At 42.0% G+C, this 15,311-nt stretch overlaps 3 protein-coding genes across 8 annotated transcripts in view; 2 read left to right on the top strand and 1 right to left on the bottom strand.

Moving 5' to 3' along the window:
* LOC118415735 (3 beta-hydroxysteroid dehydrogenase/Delta 5-->4-isomerase type 1-like) overlaps positions 1-1,361 on the bottom strand; it is a 14,178-nt gene extending 12,817 nt beyond the window's left edge. For both annotated transcript variants that reach the window (XM_035820539.1, XM_035820522.1), the window contains exon 1: positions 1,118-1,361. The gene's annotated coding sequence lies outside the window, so the exon portion shown is untranslated. The remainder of the gene's footprint in view (positions 1-1,117) is intronic.
* A 135-nt stretch (positions 1,362-1,496) lies between these two features.
* Positions 1,497-11,618, top strand: LOC118415462 (carboxy-terminal kinesin 2-like). 3 transcript variants are annotated; one of them, XM_035820121.1, is made up of 17 exons: positions 1,497-1,643; positions 2,465-2,535; positions 4,340-4,561; positions 4,989-5,211; positions 5,554-5,619; positions 5,964-6,192; positions 6,284-6,461; positions 6,718-6,885; positions 7,226-7,372; positions 7,847-7,963; positions 8,268-8,441; positions 8,705-8,884; positions 9,141-9,279; positions 9,526-9,665; positions 10,076-10,149; positions 10,345-10,420; positions 10,691-11,618. In XM_035820121.1, exons 2-17 carry the CDS (start codon positions 2,521-2,523, stop codon positions 10,733-10,735), a joined length of 2,193 nt encoding a protein of 730 aa, XP_035676014.1. In that variant the 5' UTR covers positions 1,497-1,643; positions 2,465-2,520; the 3' UTR covers positions 10,736-11,618. The 3 variants fall into 3 exon arrangements, with proteins under 3 accessions (XP_035676014.1, XP_035676004.1, XP_035676022.1); XM_035820111.1 differs by having other exon boundaries at positions 1,528-1,659; XM_035820129.1 differs by having other exon boundaries at positions 1,528-1,659; positions 4,992-5,211.
* Positions 11,619-13,472: 1,854 nt separating this feature from the next.
* The window catches only part of LOC118415394 (mucin-12-like), a 36,980-nt gene continuing 35,141 nt past the window's right edge, over positions 13,473-15,311 (top strand). For 2 of the 3 annotated variants that reach the window (XM_035819982.1, XM_035819998.1), the window contains exons 1-2: positions 13,474-13,645; positions 14,383-14,673. In XM_035819982.1, coding sequence (XP_035675875.1) covers positions 14,452-14,673 — 222 coding nt within the window. In that variant the 5' untranslated portion in view covers positions 13,474-13,645; positions 14,383-14,451. Of the gene's footprint in view, positions 13,646-14,382; positions 14,674-15,311 lie in introns of all 3 variants that reach the window. The other variant, XM_035819991.1, reaches the window with a different exon arrangement.

The raw sequence follows: 15,311 nt of genomic DNA on the forward strand, positions 1-15,311 counted from the left end.
ACTAATCATCTGTTGTGCGGCTGTCGTCCCTACATGTCTTTCCGACAAGTCCGTCACAACAAGTTCACATATTCCACAGCATCGTTAACACATCAAAATCGCATATAAAGCCACCATCCCATGGCCATTGTTGTTGTTCTTTTGTTGTCCTTCCTTAAAACCGACTAATCATCTGTTGTGCGGCTGTCGTCCCTACATGTCTTTCCGACAAGTCCGTCACAGCAAGTTCACATATTCCACAGCATCGTTAAGTCCGTCACAACGAGTTTCACGACGTTCCACAGCATCGTTACCACCATCCCATTGTTGTTGTTTTGTTGTCCTTGTTTAAAACAGACTAATCATCTGTTGTGCGGCTGTCGTCCCTACATGTCTTTCCGACAAGTCCGTCACAGCAAGTTCACATATTCCACAGCATCGTTAACACATCAAAATCGCATATAAAACCACCATCCCATGGCCATTGTTGTTGTTCTTTTGTTGTCCTTCCTTAAAACCGACTAATCATCTGTTGTGCGGCTGTCGTCCCTACATGTCTTTCCGACAAGTCCGTCACAGCAAGTTCACATATTCCACAGCATCGTTAACACATCAAAATCGCATATAAAGCCACCATCCCATGGCCATTGTTGTTGTTGTTTTGTTGTCCTTGTTTAATACAGACTAATCATCTGTTGTGCGGCTGTCGTCCCTACATGTCTTTCCGACAAGTCCGTCACAACAAGTTCACAATATACCACAGCACCGTTAACACATCAAAATCGCATAATAAACAACCATCTCATTGTTGTTGTTTTGTTGTCCTTGTTACAAACAAACCGTGAAACTGTGGTGCCTATATCTTCCGACAAGCCCGCAACAACAAGCTCAAAACATAACCACAGCTTCCCCAAGATGCCTCAATCCCAGCATGCCCCACACCAAACATGACGACACATTTCCCAACATGCCTCACACAACATGGCACCAACTTTCCCGGCATGCCTCACTCCCAGCATGCCTCACTCCCAGCATGCCTCACTCCCTTGACATCATCCAACATGGCGGCGCCCTATAATACAACATGGCGGCGCCCTACTCCGCTAACGAAAACAAAACAGGTTGTGCTGTCGCAAACCTGTAAATATAAGTAAAGACGGTCCGGGCCGGGAGAGACCAACATGGCATGGTAGGCTCCTCCCTGCGCGGCAATGTAGGACGGGCCAAAGAAGCGCGATTAAATCAGGCTAATGCGTATGCTATGATGCGAAGTTTGAGCTATTTTTGATCATGTTCAGGTCCGACACTTCTAGTAGTACCAGTAGCCTGTCTTTTCACAATCTCTCGCTGGCCCCCTCCCCGAGAGGACGGCGGCAATTGTAAGACCGACCGCTAGGGGCGCGATTTTAGTCAGTCTACTGCTACAGTACCACTAACAAGTCTGGGCACGAGACGGGACAGGAGATGTTCTGGGACCAAGAGGAAACAAATGTAACCAATCACATTGTAGAAATTTTGACCAATCAGCTGCGGTAATTTCTAACCAATCAGCTACAGGCAGCAGCATTCAAAACCAAGCCGACATTGCAAGCTGACTTTCCTCGGCTTTCCGCTTTGTATTTCCTGTAGCTGTTGAGTTCTGCGTTATTGGAAAGACTTGCAGAGTACGTCAAATATAAGGTTTATTTCAATCCTTTACTTACAATTGAAATATTGCTTTTATTCCTGTTTGTGGGCTTGCTAAGATGTTGCTGTTTATGTATGAATATGACTATGTCGGGCTTGGGCTTGGCAAGACAAGGGAAGATGGCGGATGAAACCGACGCTTGAAAAAAATCGGTGTTTCTGCACCGACTGATGCAGATAGCGCGTTATAGTGTCTGTCTTGACGTCGCACAGTTACATCATTTTTAACGGATGTTTGTTCGTCCAACATTTTCGACCGTTCATGTACTAAAAATCTAGTAGTATGAATGCATTTTGCTGTGGCAAATGCGCAAGATAAATACAAGATGGCGTAGAGCCACCAGAGCTGGACTTCTTCAGGTGGTGATGGCCAACATCGTCTGTACTTAAGATAACAGATGTATAACTAAAAACTCACATGCTCTACGACTCAATAGATGCACCGGATATATGTGATTTTATTATTTAATCAGTAAACTTATAAACCAATATATTTTGTTATCTTTCTTACCAGAAACTTTCATGTGTTTGAGAAAGTAACACTTTTTTATCGAGCGTACTGAAACCTAGCCTGGATACCATACCCCAACCTCAAATATCTTTCGTGTATACATCATATGATAGATACTTGAGATCGGGCTGGGGTTTGGTAACCAGGCTAACTGAAACCATCTTTGTTGGTGTTTTGAGAAAAATATAGATTTGTTATACGTGTACTCTCACTCACAGTGACAGTTATAGTACTTATACTACAGCAAATTATGTAATGACATGTCTGTTTTTTGTCCTGTCCATTTAGAATCATCCCTCCACAAGAGCGTAATTTGTTCCACTCAGTATCAGTACAGGATCAGGATGTCTGAAGCACCGGTAAGTATAGCCAAGCTCAGAGTCAAACTATTGACTTAGCTTTATAAGAATTAAGACAGAGTAGTCCCTTGGTCAACAGCCATAATTTATGTACTCCTGTGCGTGTTTGAAGGGGGGGGGGTAAAGCTGTGTACCTAAATTCGGGGAGACAACTTGCAGAGGTGGTATCACCTGTTTTGTCTCCCCACCATTTTTATATGGGAAGTGTAATAAACAAATAAATCGTTACCCGTATGTACCTGTAACCTCTACATGTGCATAACCAAACTAAAGAACTTGTGGACACATACACAGGGCTCATATTTAAATCCTGAACCAATGATCATTGTGATACTGATAATCTTGCTACATTGCAACTGATGTAATTCCCCGTACAGATGTTAAGGTGCAGTGTACTTCTACCTGTGCCTTAAAGGGGCATTCCACTCCAGAAGGGAGTCTTGTTTTCCAATAAATAATGTGTCAATGAATACATAATCAGCCAAATTTTGTGGAATTCACCTTGGGATGCATTACGTGATGTGTGCTTTATAAAACAATAATGACACTCACTAAACCCATGCAGACCCTACCCATGCATTCCCTATACGAATAGACACTTTGTTTATCGTACATATTTTCGGAATAAATGAGGTACGCTGAGCACACCGAGAAGGCAAATTGCTCACAAGATAGCAAAGAATACAAGAACAAGACGAAATTTCTTAGCGAACCTGAAACTAGCTTGGTAACCTTACCTAAAAGTTCTGCATTGTATTCAGCCATAGGATTAATTCAATTAGAGGGTAGTTTAGTAGAAGACTGAATGCTTTTGAGGCATGTGGAGCAACTGGGTACTTTATCGTATAATGTGAAGTCGTATGCAGTTATCACTTCCTGAAATGAATATCTATCGGAAAATAACACTCCCGTGTGGAGTGGAATGCCCCTTTAACTTTGTTTAGGTACATCTAGTATACAGCAGAGCTCTTGTGGGGTGGTGAGTGTGCACTGGCTCAACCAGGACCAACAGGGGTGCCTAAGCATATGCACGAACCCTATGAAATTTGTATGAATATTATGTGATACACACGAATCACTATGCGAAAACGCACGAATTTTATGAATTTCGCACAAATCACTGCAAAAACGCATGAATCACTATGTGATACACACGAACCTTATGAGATTTGCACGATCCTTATGCAAAAACGGCGGCCGGGAGGAGGCATGATTTTGAGCGTTTCTACCCGTGATATTTATATTTCAAGGCATGGAATGGACATTTACCGTCGCAAAGATGTCTTTGATAGCCTGTGAGCTACTGTTTTGCTTCATTTCGGCGTGTTACATCGTATTTTCCGTCGCTGCCGATCGAAGCCGCCATCTTGAAAATCCCGCTCCGTCTGTCACGTGACCCTGGCAGTGGTTGAGCAATTTCGCATAAGGATCGTGCAAATCTCATAAGGTTCGTGTGAATCACATAGTGATTCGTGCGAATTTCATAATATTCCTGCGTTTTTGCATAGTGATTCATGCGAATTTCATAATATTTGTGCATTTTCGCATAGTGATTCGTGTGTATCACATAATATTCGTACGAATTTCATAGGGTTCGTGCAAATGCTTAGGCACCCCATGACCAAGAAAATTCACATTTTCTATCTGACCAACCACCTACTCTTGGTTCAGTTCACCCATTGCTTCAGTGGTTTCGTTTGTGGAAATGCTTGTTTCTTGTTGTATGTTATATAACAGAATCATGGATTTACCAGACTATCATACACTTTCTGTGATGAAATATGACCTATCTTTGATGTTTCAGCGGTCTCCGCTGATCACCCTGAATGCAGGTGAGGGACAGCTCCCCAAAGCTGTAGCTGCCGTCAAGCCTCAGCCGCAGACACCTGCAGGGAAGAGTCGGCTTCCACAGCCTCAGACCAGACTGCCCATGCCGTCCACACAGCTCCCCATGCCCAACAGCAGATATGGGGCCACAAAGCGAAAACAGGATTTTACCCCAGATGTTCAAAATGTCGTTGGCATAGTGAGTGATAGTTATCCTGTTGAAACCCTACAAAATTTCTGATGTTATTTCTTTGTTGTATATTTTGAAGGTCAATAACTTTTTCTGGTTTGAGATAAGAATGTACTATTCAGGGTGTATTCATACTGATGTGTGATGGTACCCACCGCCCATGCATTATTTGACTAATCCATTGTCATAGAATATATTTGTAAATGTAATAGTACAATCATACTTTTAAATGTGATTATATAGTACTTCATCAAATTCTAAGATTTTGAAGTTAGCTAGTTTGAACAAGCAAGCTCTGAAGAGAGGTAATAAGGCCTGTAATCTACTTGATTCTAGGTTGTACACCCCAAATTCTTATGTTAGGTGTACTATTTCTCAAAATGTACTGTGCACTGCATGCCTGAGCTTATGTGGCTTTTCACTATCATTCCTGAAGAAGAAGAGGAAGGCAGATACAGTGAGGGGTGCTCCACCGCCCAAGATGCCGAACATCAGGAAAACAACAGCAGCTGGTACTCGCCCAGGGACAAGAGCTGCTGTGGCAGCGAAGCCCCCGGTTGGCCGACCTTCAGCTGCATCTCGCGCTGGTGCTACCAGAGGCGCTGCAGCTGCCAAGACAGGTGCCAGAAATGTTACCGCACGTGGCGCTGGCACTAAACGTATGCTTCCTGCTGTTATTAGACACACATTTGTGGTGTGTTTTTATGCCATTATTGCACGTCTAGTTTATCTTAACCTTTGGTAGCACAGTACTGTCATACTCATTGGTTATATATAGAATGCTGTTTGCATACATGTGTATAATGTACTGCTTGCCTGTTTTTTCATAATTTTTTAAAAGTATTAAAGTTTTATAAATGTAGTTTGAGACATAGTACAGTATTACCAGATTGCTCCAATGTAAAGAATCTTTTGCAGTGTACAAAGTTTACTATGAATAGTATGATATTATTCCTCTTTGATTGAACATTTGTATTTGTATTTTTTTCCCACAACAACAGCTGCACCGAAGGCTGGTGGCATGACACGTTCCAACTCAGGGTCTACCATCCCCAAAGGTGCTGCCGGTATGTTGTTGATACATTTTTCATCGTAACCACTGCACTAAATCCATATCATATTTAATTTTGAGTTGAAAAAATTACTGGACTTAGCTCCAAAGAATAGATGCAGTGTTGACTTGAGGGAAGTATGAGGGAACGTCTGTACATCACGAGAACCCACAATATTTCTTGGGGGCCTACCCCAGTCTTCTTGACCAAAATTATGGCACATCGGCATTCCTTTGAGGAAAATCTGCTTTACTCTAAGTCTCATATTCTGGTACTCGTAGTCATCAATTAAGAATTCTGTGAGTCATCTTCTTTTATTTCTCTATCAAAAGTCTAACTATCTCTGTCCCTTACTGCAGCCAAGAAGCGCCCTGCCTGGGATCTGAAGGGTCGCATTGAAGACATGGAGAAGGTCATGCAGTGTATGCAGTCTGAGAAGGAGGCCATAACCCAACAAAAGGAGGAGATAACCCAGCGTTCTGACCACATCCAGCAGGACCTCCAAACCCTACAGCACGAGAACAGCACGCTACAGCAGCGTGTGCGGGAGGGTGACACGACAGTGAGGGACCTCCAGAAAAAGAACCAGTGAGTTTTCTTGAGTTTGCCCTTTGCTTGGTTCTCCATCTTCACTAATGGAAGAAAAACACAGATAAATAATGACCTGTCCCGCTTACAGAAATCTGGAGGAGGATGTGGAAAGATTGAGCCGCCAAAAGAAGTCCTTAGAGCGGGAGCGGGACGACCTTGAGTCTGACCTGAAGACATCACGGAGCGAGTGCCAAGGTCTGAAGGGGACCATTGCCCAGCAGGCAGCAGCTCAGGAGGGAATCAAGGCTGAGCTGCAGTTGTCTAAGGTAATCTTAAATGTGAAGAGCTGGTCTGACTTCAGGGTAACGGTTAGATACTGTGGAGTGCTCAAGTCCCTACCAAATGTATGGGATATTGTACACCTTCCATGTGATAGTGATTCTGTTGTTGGTTACCTTTAGGGTGCAGTATTCAGACAAGTGTTACTTTTGTTGTAGATTTGTACAATCCAGACAAACCTTCACAAACACTTGGACTGACTAAGTCCTTCAAAGTTTTAACCAGATCTTATTTCCTCCCTAGTCCCAGCTCGAGACAACCAATGTTGCATTGCAAGCGGAAAAGACGACGGTAGAAGGCTTGAAAAATGAACTAGCAGAGGCCCTCCAGAAGATTGCCGACCAAGATGTCCAACTTCAGCAGGCAGAAACAGACAGGAGGGTTCTGCACAATACGATTCAAGAGTTAAAGGTATGGAATTTTTACAGTTGACAGTTTTGTTTACCCACTCACATTTGGCTTTTTTGAAGTAGGTGGCAAAATAATGAGGAAACAGTACAAAATAGAAAGCCCAATAAAACACAAAAAACAGCCGGAGCCTAACCTCTGCTTGGAGAGTAGCATTTCTTCCCTAAATGTACAAAATGAAAATGATTACAACCACAAAATGGCACATTTCAGCCCTGCATGTGACCATTTATGCCTATTCTAATTTTAAAGTGCATAGCAGTATCCATGTACCATATGATAGTCATACATATAATATATGTACCAGAGAAGTTATAAAATTGCATGTAACCTTCGTCCACAGGGTAACATCAGAGTGTTTGCCAGGCTGAGGCCAATGCTACCAACTGAGGGGGCCAACAGTGACGGGATTGACGACATCCCACACTTTGCCTGGTACGATGGCAACGTTTTGGAGCTGGACAAGGCAATGGATGGGGATCCTAATGAGGTAAGCCTGCTGTTCTGTTGCAGACATAGGCTTTTACTGTGGAACTGGTAGGTATGTATGTCAGACTGAAAAGATTTACTCAACTTTCATGGGCATGATGCTATGACATATTCCTGAATAACCTTAATGACCTTGATTGCTATAGAGAAAAGAAAGTAGGCAAGGTTCTTCTAGGTTCTTCTTTGTACAACCTTTGCGCATTTCCTATCTCAGGGCACATGCTCAAGCAATTTCTAGTCTTTGACAAGATACTTCCTTTTCTGTGTCCATCTCATCTTTTCCTTGTCTCACTTTGCACTCAAGTTGGATGTCTTTTTATCAGTCCCCTTTTTGGAAGCAAGTCAGGCTTAGATTTTCCAAGATAAGAATTTAAAGGTGTAATCTCATTGCAAAGCAGACATTTTGGGAAATTGAAAATACTGTTGAGTCTGCTTCAAAGTAAGGGTGAATGTTTTTTTTCCCCTTTACTTCCAGACCATGAGCGGACTAAAGCGCACGACAAGCCAGAAGGTCGAGTTCAACTTTGACCGCGTCTTTGCACCAAGTAGCTCCCAGGCTGAGGTATTTGAGGAGATTGCCCAATTGGTGCAGGTTCGTCTATTTGGCCACTTTTAGTTGAACTGAAGTTGTGGTTTACAAGTAGTTAAAGATTGAAGAAACTTCATACTTCATCACCGTAAGTTTTGTGGCAAAAAGTCTTTTCAGTGTGGGCACTATATACTGCATGCTGGAATTGGCTTGTCATTTTGGTTATGAATTCTAATGGAAAGCACCTAATGCAAGGTATAGTTGCAGATTAGATCTTTTGATGGCTTACTTTTTTGAAGAACAACTCGTGATCATTGTACAAGGATGATTCAGCTTTTAATGTGATGTACCTGTCTTTTGCCTACAGAGTGCCCTTGATGGGTACAATGTCTGCATTTTTGCCTATGGCCAGACTGGCAGTGGGAAAACCCATACCATGGAGGGTGACATGGAGGGAACCCCTGAGCACCGAGGAATGATCCCACGGGCTGTGGAGCAAATCTTTTGCACGGCAGAGAAGCTGAAGACAAAGGGCTGGGAGGTGAGTAGCTCACAAGTATTTCCCTTAACTTCTTAATGTGTTTTATGGAGATGACAACTTACATTTGGGAGTAATTGTCTACAAACTAAAAGTAAAATCAGTCAGTAAGGGCACAGATTTGACCAAATATTTTTTTGCCATGACAGATACACAATGTATAAATTGACAAATGTACTGTAAAAATGGACAAATCAATTTGTTGTCCTCCTTTCAGATTATTGTTTTTGATTATTTCTGTAAGGCTTACACTATTTTGTTATCAGTACAAGATAACAGCAAGCTTTCTGGAGATTTACAACGAAAGTCTCCGTGATCTCCTGGACAGCAAGCAAGACAAGAAAATGGACATCAAACTCAAGGATGGGCGTAGCAGCAAGGACAACAAGACCAACGACGTCTATGTCTCCAACCAGGTGGTTGTTGATGTCAACAGTGAGGCTGAGGTAAGGATTGTATTTTATGTAATGGGGACAGGTTTTGCTTACACCATGATACTGGTGTTCAAGTCTTAGAATATAGACCTGTACTGACGGAAAGTGTCTTGAAACTGAAGCCACATCACATTGCGTATAGTATATTTTCTTCTCCTTTGAAAGCCCACATTCTTCATGTAGAATATTATGGCTTTTTGAAGTATATCTAACTTTGCATCTACATAAAATGCAACAATTTTTTCACAATGTCTCTTCAAACCCTCAGGTCTATCCCCTTCTGAAGAAAGCCAACAAACACCGTGCTGTTGCAGCGACCAAGTGTAACGACAGGTCATCACGGTCACACAGTGTTTTCCAGCTCACGATCAAGGGCGAGAATCATCTGACCTCAGAGTCCTGCTCCGGTACGAGTACCAGTTAGTCCTCTGGGCACTGGCCTGGAAAATTATAGCTTCTGTGTTGTTCACATTGACAATGCACAGTACAAAATATTGTAACTTTTGTATTCTTGTATGTAATTCTACCAAATCATTTTTTCTATTTTTGCACAGAATGTTTTTTAATGCTTATAATTTGCAACCCAGTATTTACTGTGAACTGGTTGCCCTGTTAGCTTCAAAAACTTGATGTACCTTTTTCGACATTTCCAGGTGTGTTGAACCTGATCGACCTTGCTGGGAGTGAGCAGGTGAAGAAGTCTGGATCTCAGGGGAAACAGCTGCAAGAAGCACAGAACATCAACAAGTCTCTATCCAACCTGTCTTTAGTCATCACAGCACTCAGTAACAAGGTGGGATGATAGCAGAATCCCTAACTTGCAAACAATAGATGTCACTAAACCTCTTGTACTAAGAATGTCAACTGTAGCTTACTCTGTAGTCTAAATGTATACTTTTCTTGGAAATTGTGCTCGAATCTTGCTGACAGTGGCACTGGTCCCTGAAAAGTAGAAAAGGGTTGGCAATGTAGGACTGGTTGTGTTACTGGTTCAGAGCTGTATTTGAAATTATCTATTTTTATCAGCCTTTAGTTTTTGCGAACACTAGAATGACAACATTGGGAATAGAGGATGTAGTCTGAGGCCTTGTTAGGTAAAGACTAGACATGTCTGAAAATATGACTATTGACATTGATTGTAAGGCTCTTCATCTTAGTCTTGTTTCTTTGTTTTAAACTGAAACATTCCTCATCTCTCTGCAGGATTCCTACATCCCCTACCGCAACTCTAAACTCACCCACCTCCTGCAGAACTCCCTGGGTGGCAACTCCAAGACGTAAGTTACTGTCCGAAGAATTATTTCATTCTTGTACGTACTGTCATTGACATTGGTTCACCAAAAACGGTGGTACACAAGGTGGTACGTATTTGCCGCACACTGGTATCTATTGACTTATGAACAATACTTTCTGGACCACTGACATCACGGTGACATTTGTTCTCTTATCTGTGGTTTTCTTTGTTCTCTTAGGCTGATGTTTGTCAATGTATCACCTCAAGAAGAACATTTGGGAGAAAGCATAAACTCCCTGCGGTTTGCGACTACGGTAAGTAGTTAACTGGATTCGGCATTATTTGATTTCCTAATTTCTAAAACATTTTTGCAAAGTATGGTCTATTTCACACTTACATGACTTTTTGTTGATATGAGGAAAAGACATTGCAGTGCATAGCCATAAGTACCATGTCTGGTAATTTTTGAGTGGCAGTTGTGATAGTTTTGGCTATCCCTGTGTATTGTGGTAACCTTTCTTTCAGTGGTGAAATTTGGTTTGTGATGAAAAGTTCATCAACATTGTTCTGTCTATGACTTGCAGGTGAACCAGTGCAACATCGGTACTGCACAGAAGAAAGTGAAGTAGACATCACCTCTTGGCATGTCAGCTCTGCAAGAATGACATTTTATTAGAATGGATTTGCTTTGTTTTTTGTAACAAAAATAGTTGTAGGATGTTGGGACCTTCTTTGTAATTACATGTATACTGTAGAGAAGAAGTACAAATAAGGAAATGTAATTAAATATTGGAATACAGATTCACCTTTTATCACATTCAATAAGGAATTTAAGTTAAGATTGGAATTGCAGTCTGTTTTTGAAATAATATACAAAGGTGTGATCAGATACATTGCTCATGTAAATATGATAGTCTAAAAGTTCCTAGATGTATTTAGCCATATGATCATTTAAAAATTTAACACATGTATTTACTCATTACTATTTAGATCCTCATTTTAGATGAAGTTTGAAACAGATTCAATTTCAGATTTACCTTCTCTGATTTTAAGTATGACATCAAGGAGTAGGCCAACATTTTTGTACAATATTAGGAGTCAGTTCTTTTATACAGGCATTACATGTACAGTTACTAATAATCTTGTGTATGTTTTAGGCCGTCAAAATTGTCTTCCTGACTTACTTCTCTCCTCTAGTCTTTATACCTCAATAACTCTGTGTATCGTCAGTTTTCCCTGTCGTTAGAGAGCAAGGTGTTCTTGCACTATGGGTGTTCAGGTTTGATGGCAGATCATCTGCTTTTGACCTGTAGCTCCCTTGATATGACAAACATCTGTCCAAAAATTTCATTGTAGGCCACTTAAATACTGTAACTACCTGTCTATTGAAATTATCTTTCTTGGCCTCGTATCATCATCATCTTTTGAAAAATGCACATACTGTTAGAGCTAATTAGAGGTATTCTGTTTGTTTCTAAAATGCTTGTCAATAAAGTCAATTAGTAGAATGATTACCACATGAAAAGTCTACCTCATTTGTCAGGAAGAGAATGATGTGTTCGCATATTCTTGATCCTGCACATTTTGTATTGTTAATGAATAATGGAAAGTGGGCTTTGCATTACTCAATGTATTCAAGTGTAACCTCTACCAGGCTGGTAAGGAAACCTCCTTTTGGCACAGATGATCCTATAGGACACACGGGTTCTCTAACAATCCATGGCCCTTGTACATGTATCATAATCTCAAAGCAGAGTAGAATAGGAAGATAGTGACCTGAAGTGCTATGTGTTGTCAGATGGGTCCTTTGATGTCAAATGCTCTTGAACTGTTAGTTTATATGGCTGGATTTCAGGCTAGGTCCTTGGCAATGTATTTGAGGGGCAATGCACATTGTTTGAGGAATACCTCTCAAAATAGAGTGCAATTGACCAGTTTTGAAAACCAATTCCGCCATCAAATTTGTCCTTAAGTTTACCTGTGTGTAACTTCCTTCCTTTGATCTCTTGAAAAAAACTGTGACATGCCAAAACTGGCATTTGTGTCAGCCAAGACCACATCATGTCAAGACAAAAGTTGAAATAAAACAAATGGGAGGTCTGCTGCAATACCAAGTTTGGCCACCAGGAGACCCAACATCTACCCACGTACGAAGTGTTGGTGCAATCAATCCACAAGTCCCACTGGACACACACACCACTGTCTGCTGCAGTATAAAGGTCAGCCACAAGGAGGACCAAAATTAATCACACATACCCACATACCAAATAGCCCCGCAATCTATCCAAAAATTATTAAGATATTCTTACACACATGAAAAATCCAGGTAGAGTGAAAAATGTATTTCAATCCAAATTATGTGTTGATTATAGCGCCTATCACTACAATGGCATTGACATTGTAAGAGCTTGTGCTATCAGTAGGGTGCCATCCTGAACTGACATGTGCATATGGCCATTCAAGAATAATTTCCTGGTTTCATACATTCGGTTTGCTTTACATGAAGATTGACATAGTTACATGAGATGATATATATAACGTTATGCCAAACACGATCTAATTTGCATAATCAATGAGCAGTTTCTACGATTCCAATGTAGTCCACCCTCACACTCAGGGTTGACTTCGCGGCAAAGCCTAACGATATCACCCCTGACAATTCAGCCAGGGTATTTGGGGCGCCCTGCTTATGAATATTAATGAGCTTGCCTGATTTGTCGCGGGCCAATCAGCGACCGGATTGCAAGTTTCGAACAAACAGCGTACGGCGCGGCGTGTACAAAGATCTGTTTATCTTTGCGTGATGGTAATTTTTTTTTTTCGTATGCTAGGTCGGTACATGTATACGGTGATGCCGTGGTTACCCTATACCCACAGAACCGACAAATGTTAAATTTGGTACCTGATAAAGACGTCTGGACGCTGAAAGAACGTTACGCCGGTACTGTTATCTTGCTCTTGAATATTAATGAGTCGCCTTATATGGCGCCTTTCCGAGCTTTCGACAACAAAAAGCCAGTTGGTTAGAAGCCACGCCCCAAATACCCAAATACCCTGGCTGAATTGTCAGGGGTGATATCGTTAGGCTTTGCCGCGATGTCAACCCTGAGTGTGAGGGTGATGTAGTCGTGACCATGACATCAAACATACTTTACATTTATTTGATCATCGGAGAAAAAAAAGGTTGGCCAACGTGAACATAGCCATCAATCTAACATGTTGATAATCTTAATAATAACACGGTTTCTCTTTAGCATGAAACCGACTTTCATCGACAGGTAACCGTTTATAAATATATTTCTCACCTGTCAGGCTTGTCTCTGGGGACCGACCGGGAAAGTTTGGTGGTCACATGATCGGAGCTGGCCAATCAGCGCGAGTTTACACTGTAGTACGCTTGAGCAAGTGAAGAGAGGTCATGACAGCACAGGCTGCATGTTTGACCAGCGGAGCGGATTTCCAGCCCGCAGATTTTAAAAACCAAAGTTAAACCAAATGGAACTCCGTCTGCAGTGAGGCTGGGATTCCCAACACCACACGTGAGTACGGTTTACTGTTGTTTACACGACGTTAGAGGGGAAAGGGCGGTGATGATTTTCTCATGTGTGCGCTGATGAGCTGACTGCTGCTGTTTGCTGATGTTTGTAAGACTCGTCCTGCGGCAACAACTAACAGTCTTTTGGGACGAAAATCTTAGTTTGTTAGGGAACAACAGACTTTAAGAGTGGAAACAGCATCGGTAAACCGCCACGCTTAGATTAGTTCCAGCGGGCTTGTGTCGGTAAGTCAGCGGGAAAATCCGCGGTTAGGCGGCTTAACGCAACCGGTACCTGCCGGGGACAGGTAACGTTACCGCGCCGAGCTGAGTGGGAAGCTTAAGGGTTGTTTTGCCGAGATTTGGCGTAGTGTTTGACCAGGTTTGATGTAAAACACGTACTTGAGAAACGTCAACGCGCTGGGGCAAATGTTTGTTGAGCAACCAGTCGATAACGTTAAAGGAAATGCCGCTTTCTTCTGTGGTTCTACAAACAACACAAATGAGTGGCCGGATAATATTTCTGGAGTTCTATTCTTTGTTGCTGCTAGTATGATTTCAGATTTATGATAGCCAGGGCTAGTTTATTCTGTTCATCATTCATCTGACCAACAAGTTGGAAGCAATAACGTTAGATTAGAATGTGCATGATAATACATTGAATTTATTGTGTTATGATTATAACATGTCATAACTTTTGTTTGTAACGTTATCTATACTTTGGTTTGATGTATCACACAGGAGTGATCATGTCAGAAGACACAGTACATCCTCCAGCCCTGCCCAGTGTGTGACACATCTCGCACCATCATGCTCCGTACATCAAACCCTCCCGCAGCCACCGCGAAGGACACCCCTGGACGTCAGCCCGGCCAACCGATCAAGTCGTGGGCCGAGAACACCGGGAAACTGTCACGGTTTCGCAAGGAGAATGGCATTGTGGGTGCAGGCGGGCACAGGTCGCTGTATCGAAGCTTGACAACGCCAGTGAAGCTTTCTGTTGGAGGAGAGTGGGCTCTTCAAGAGTGTGAGGTAGGCTGGTTATGTAAAATAGACATGATTGTCTGGGTAGTCAAGTGTTCAAACATCTAACATTATCAGTTTACTCTGTTCCATTGTTATCTGCTGAAGGAACCAAGTCTGAATAGGTCTGGGTTAACAATAGTCGAGCTTGCTACAATAGCAGAGGAAATGGTTAGACTGTTCTATTCAATTAAGTAGGTAACTGCAGGCAGTACAATGTAGAAGCCGGAAATAGTATTAACGAGAGCTGAAAGAACAATCACAGTGAAACAGCCCTATGATGGGCCTATCTAAGTTTGTGCCATACCACCCTAAACTAACCCAGTCACGTAGCTACCTTTGAGTGGTTTATGACAAACTAACGTCATTTCAAGAAAATGATCTACTAATGAGGCACTAAGCACAGCGGTAAAGGCTTGTGTTGGTAGGTCGACGCCTGTGATTAAATCTTTATTACCAAAACATTGTTGACTTCGCCAGCCTTGTGGATGCTACACTCTTCTGAGGTACCTAGAAAGTAGGTTGGGCCATAACTGCCTTGAACCATGTATCAACAGTAGTATATCATGTTTTATGGGTGTTGGGAGCATACTAGGCTGTTGTCACGTAACCAGGAAGTCTGAACAAAGACCATGCATTTTTTTTTC

This window comes from Branchiostoma floridae, chromosome 1 (genome assembly GCF_000003815.2).
Source record: "Branchiostoma floridae strain S238N-H82 chromosome 1, Bfl_VNyyK, whole genome shotgun sequence".
NCBI classification, from domain to species: Eukaryota; Metazoa; Chordata; class Leptocardii; order Amphioxiformes; family Branchiostomatidae; genus Branchiostoma; species Branchiostoma floridae.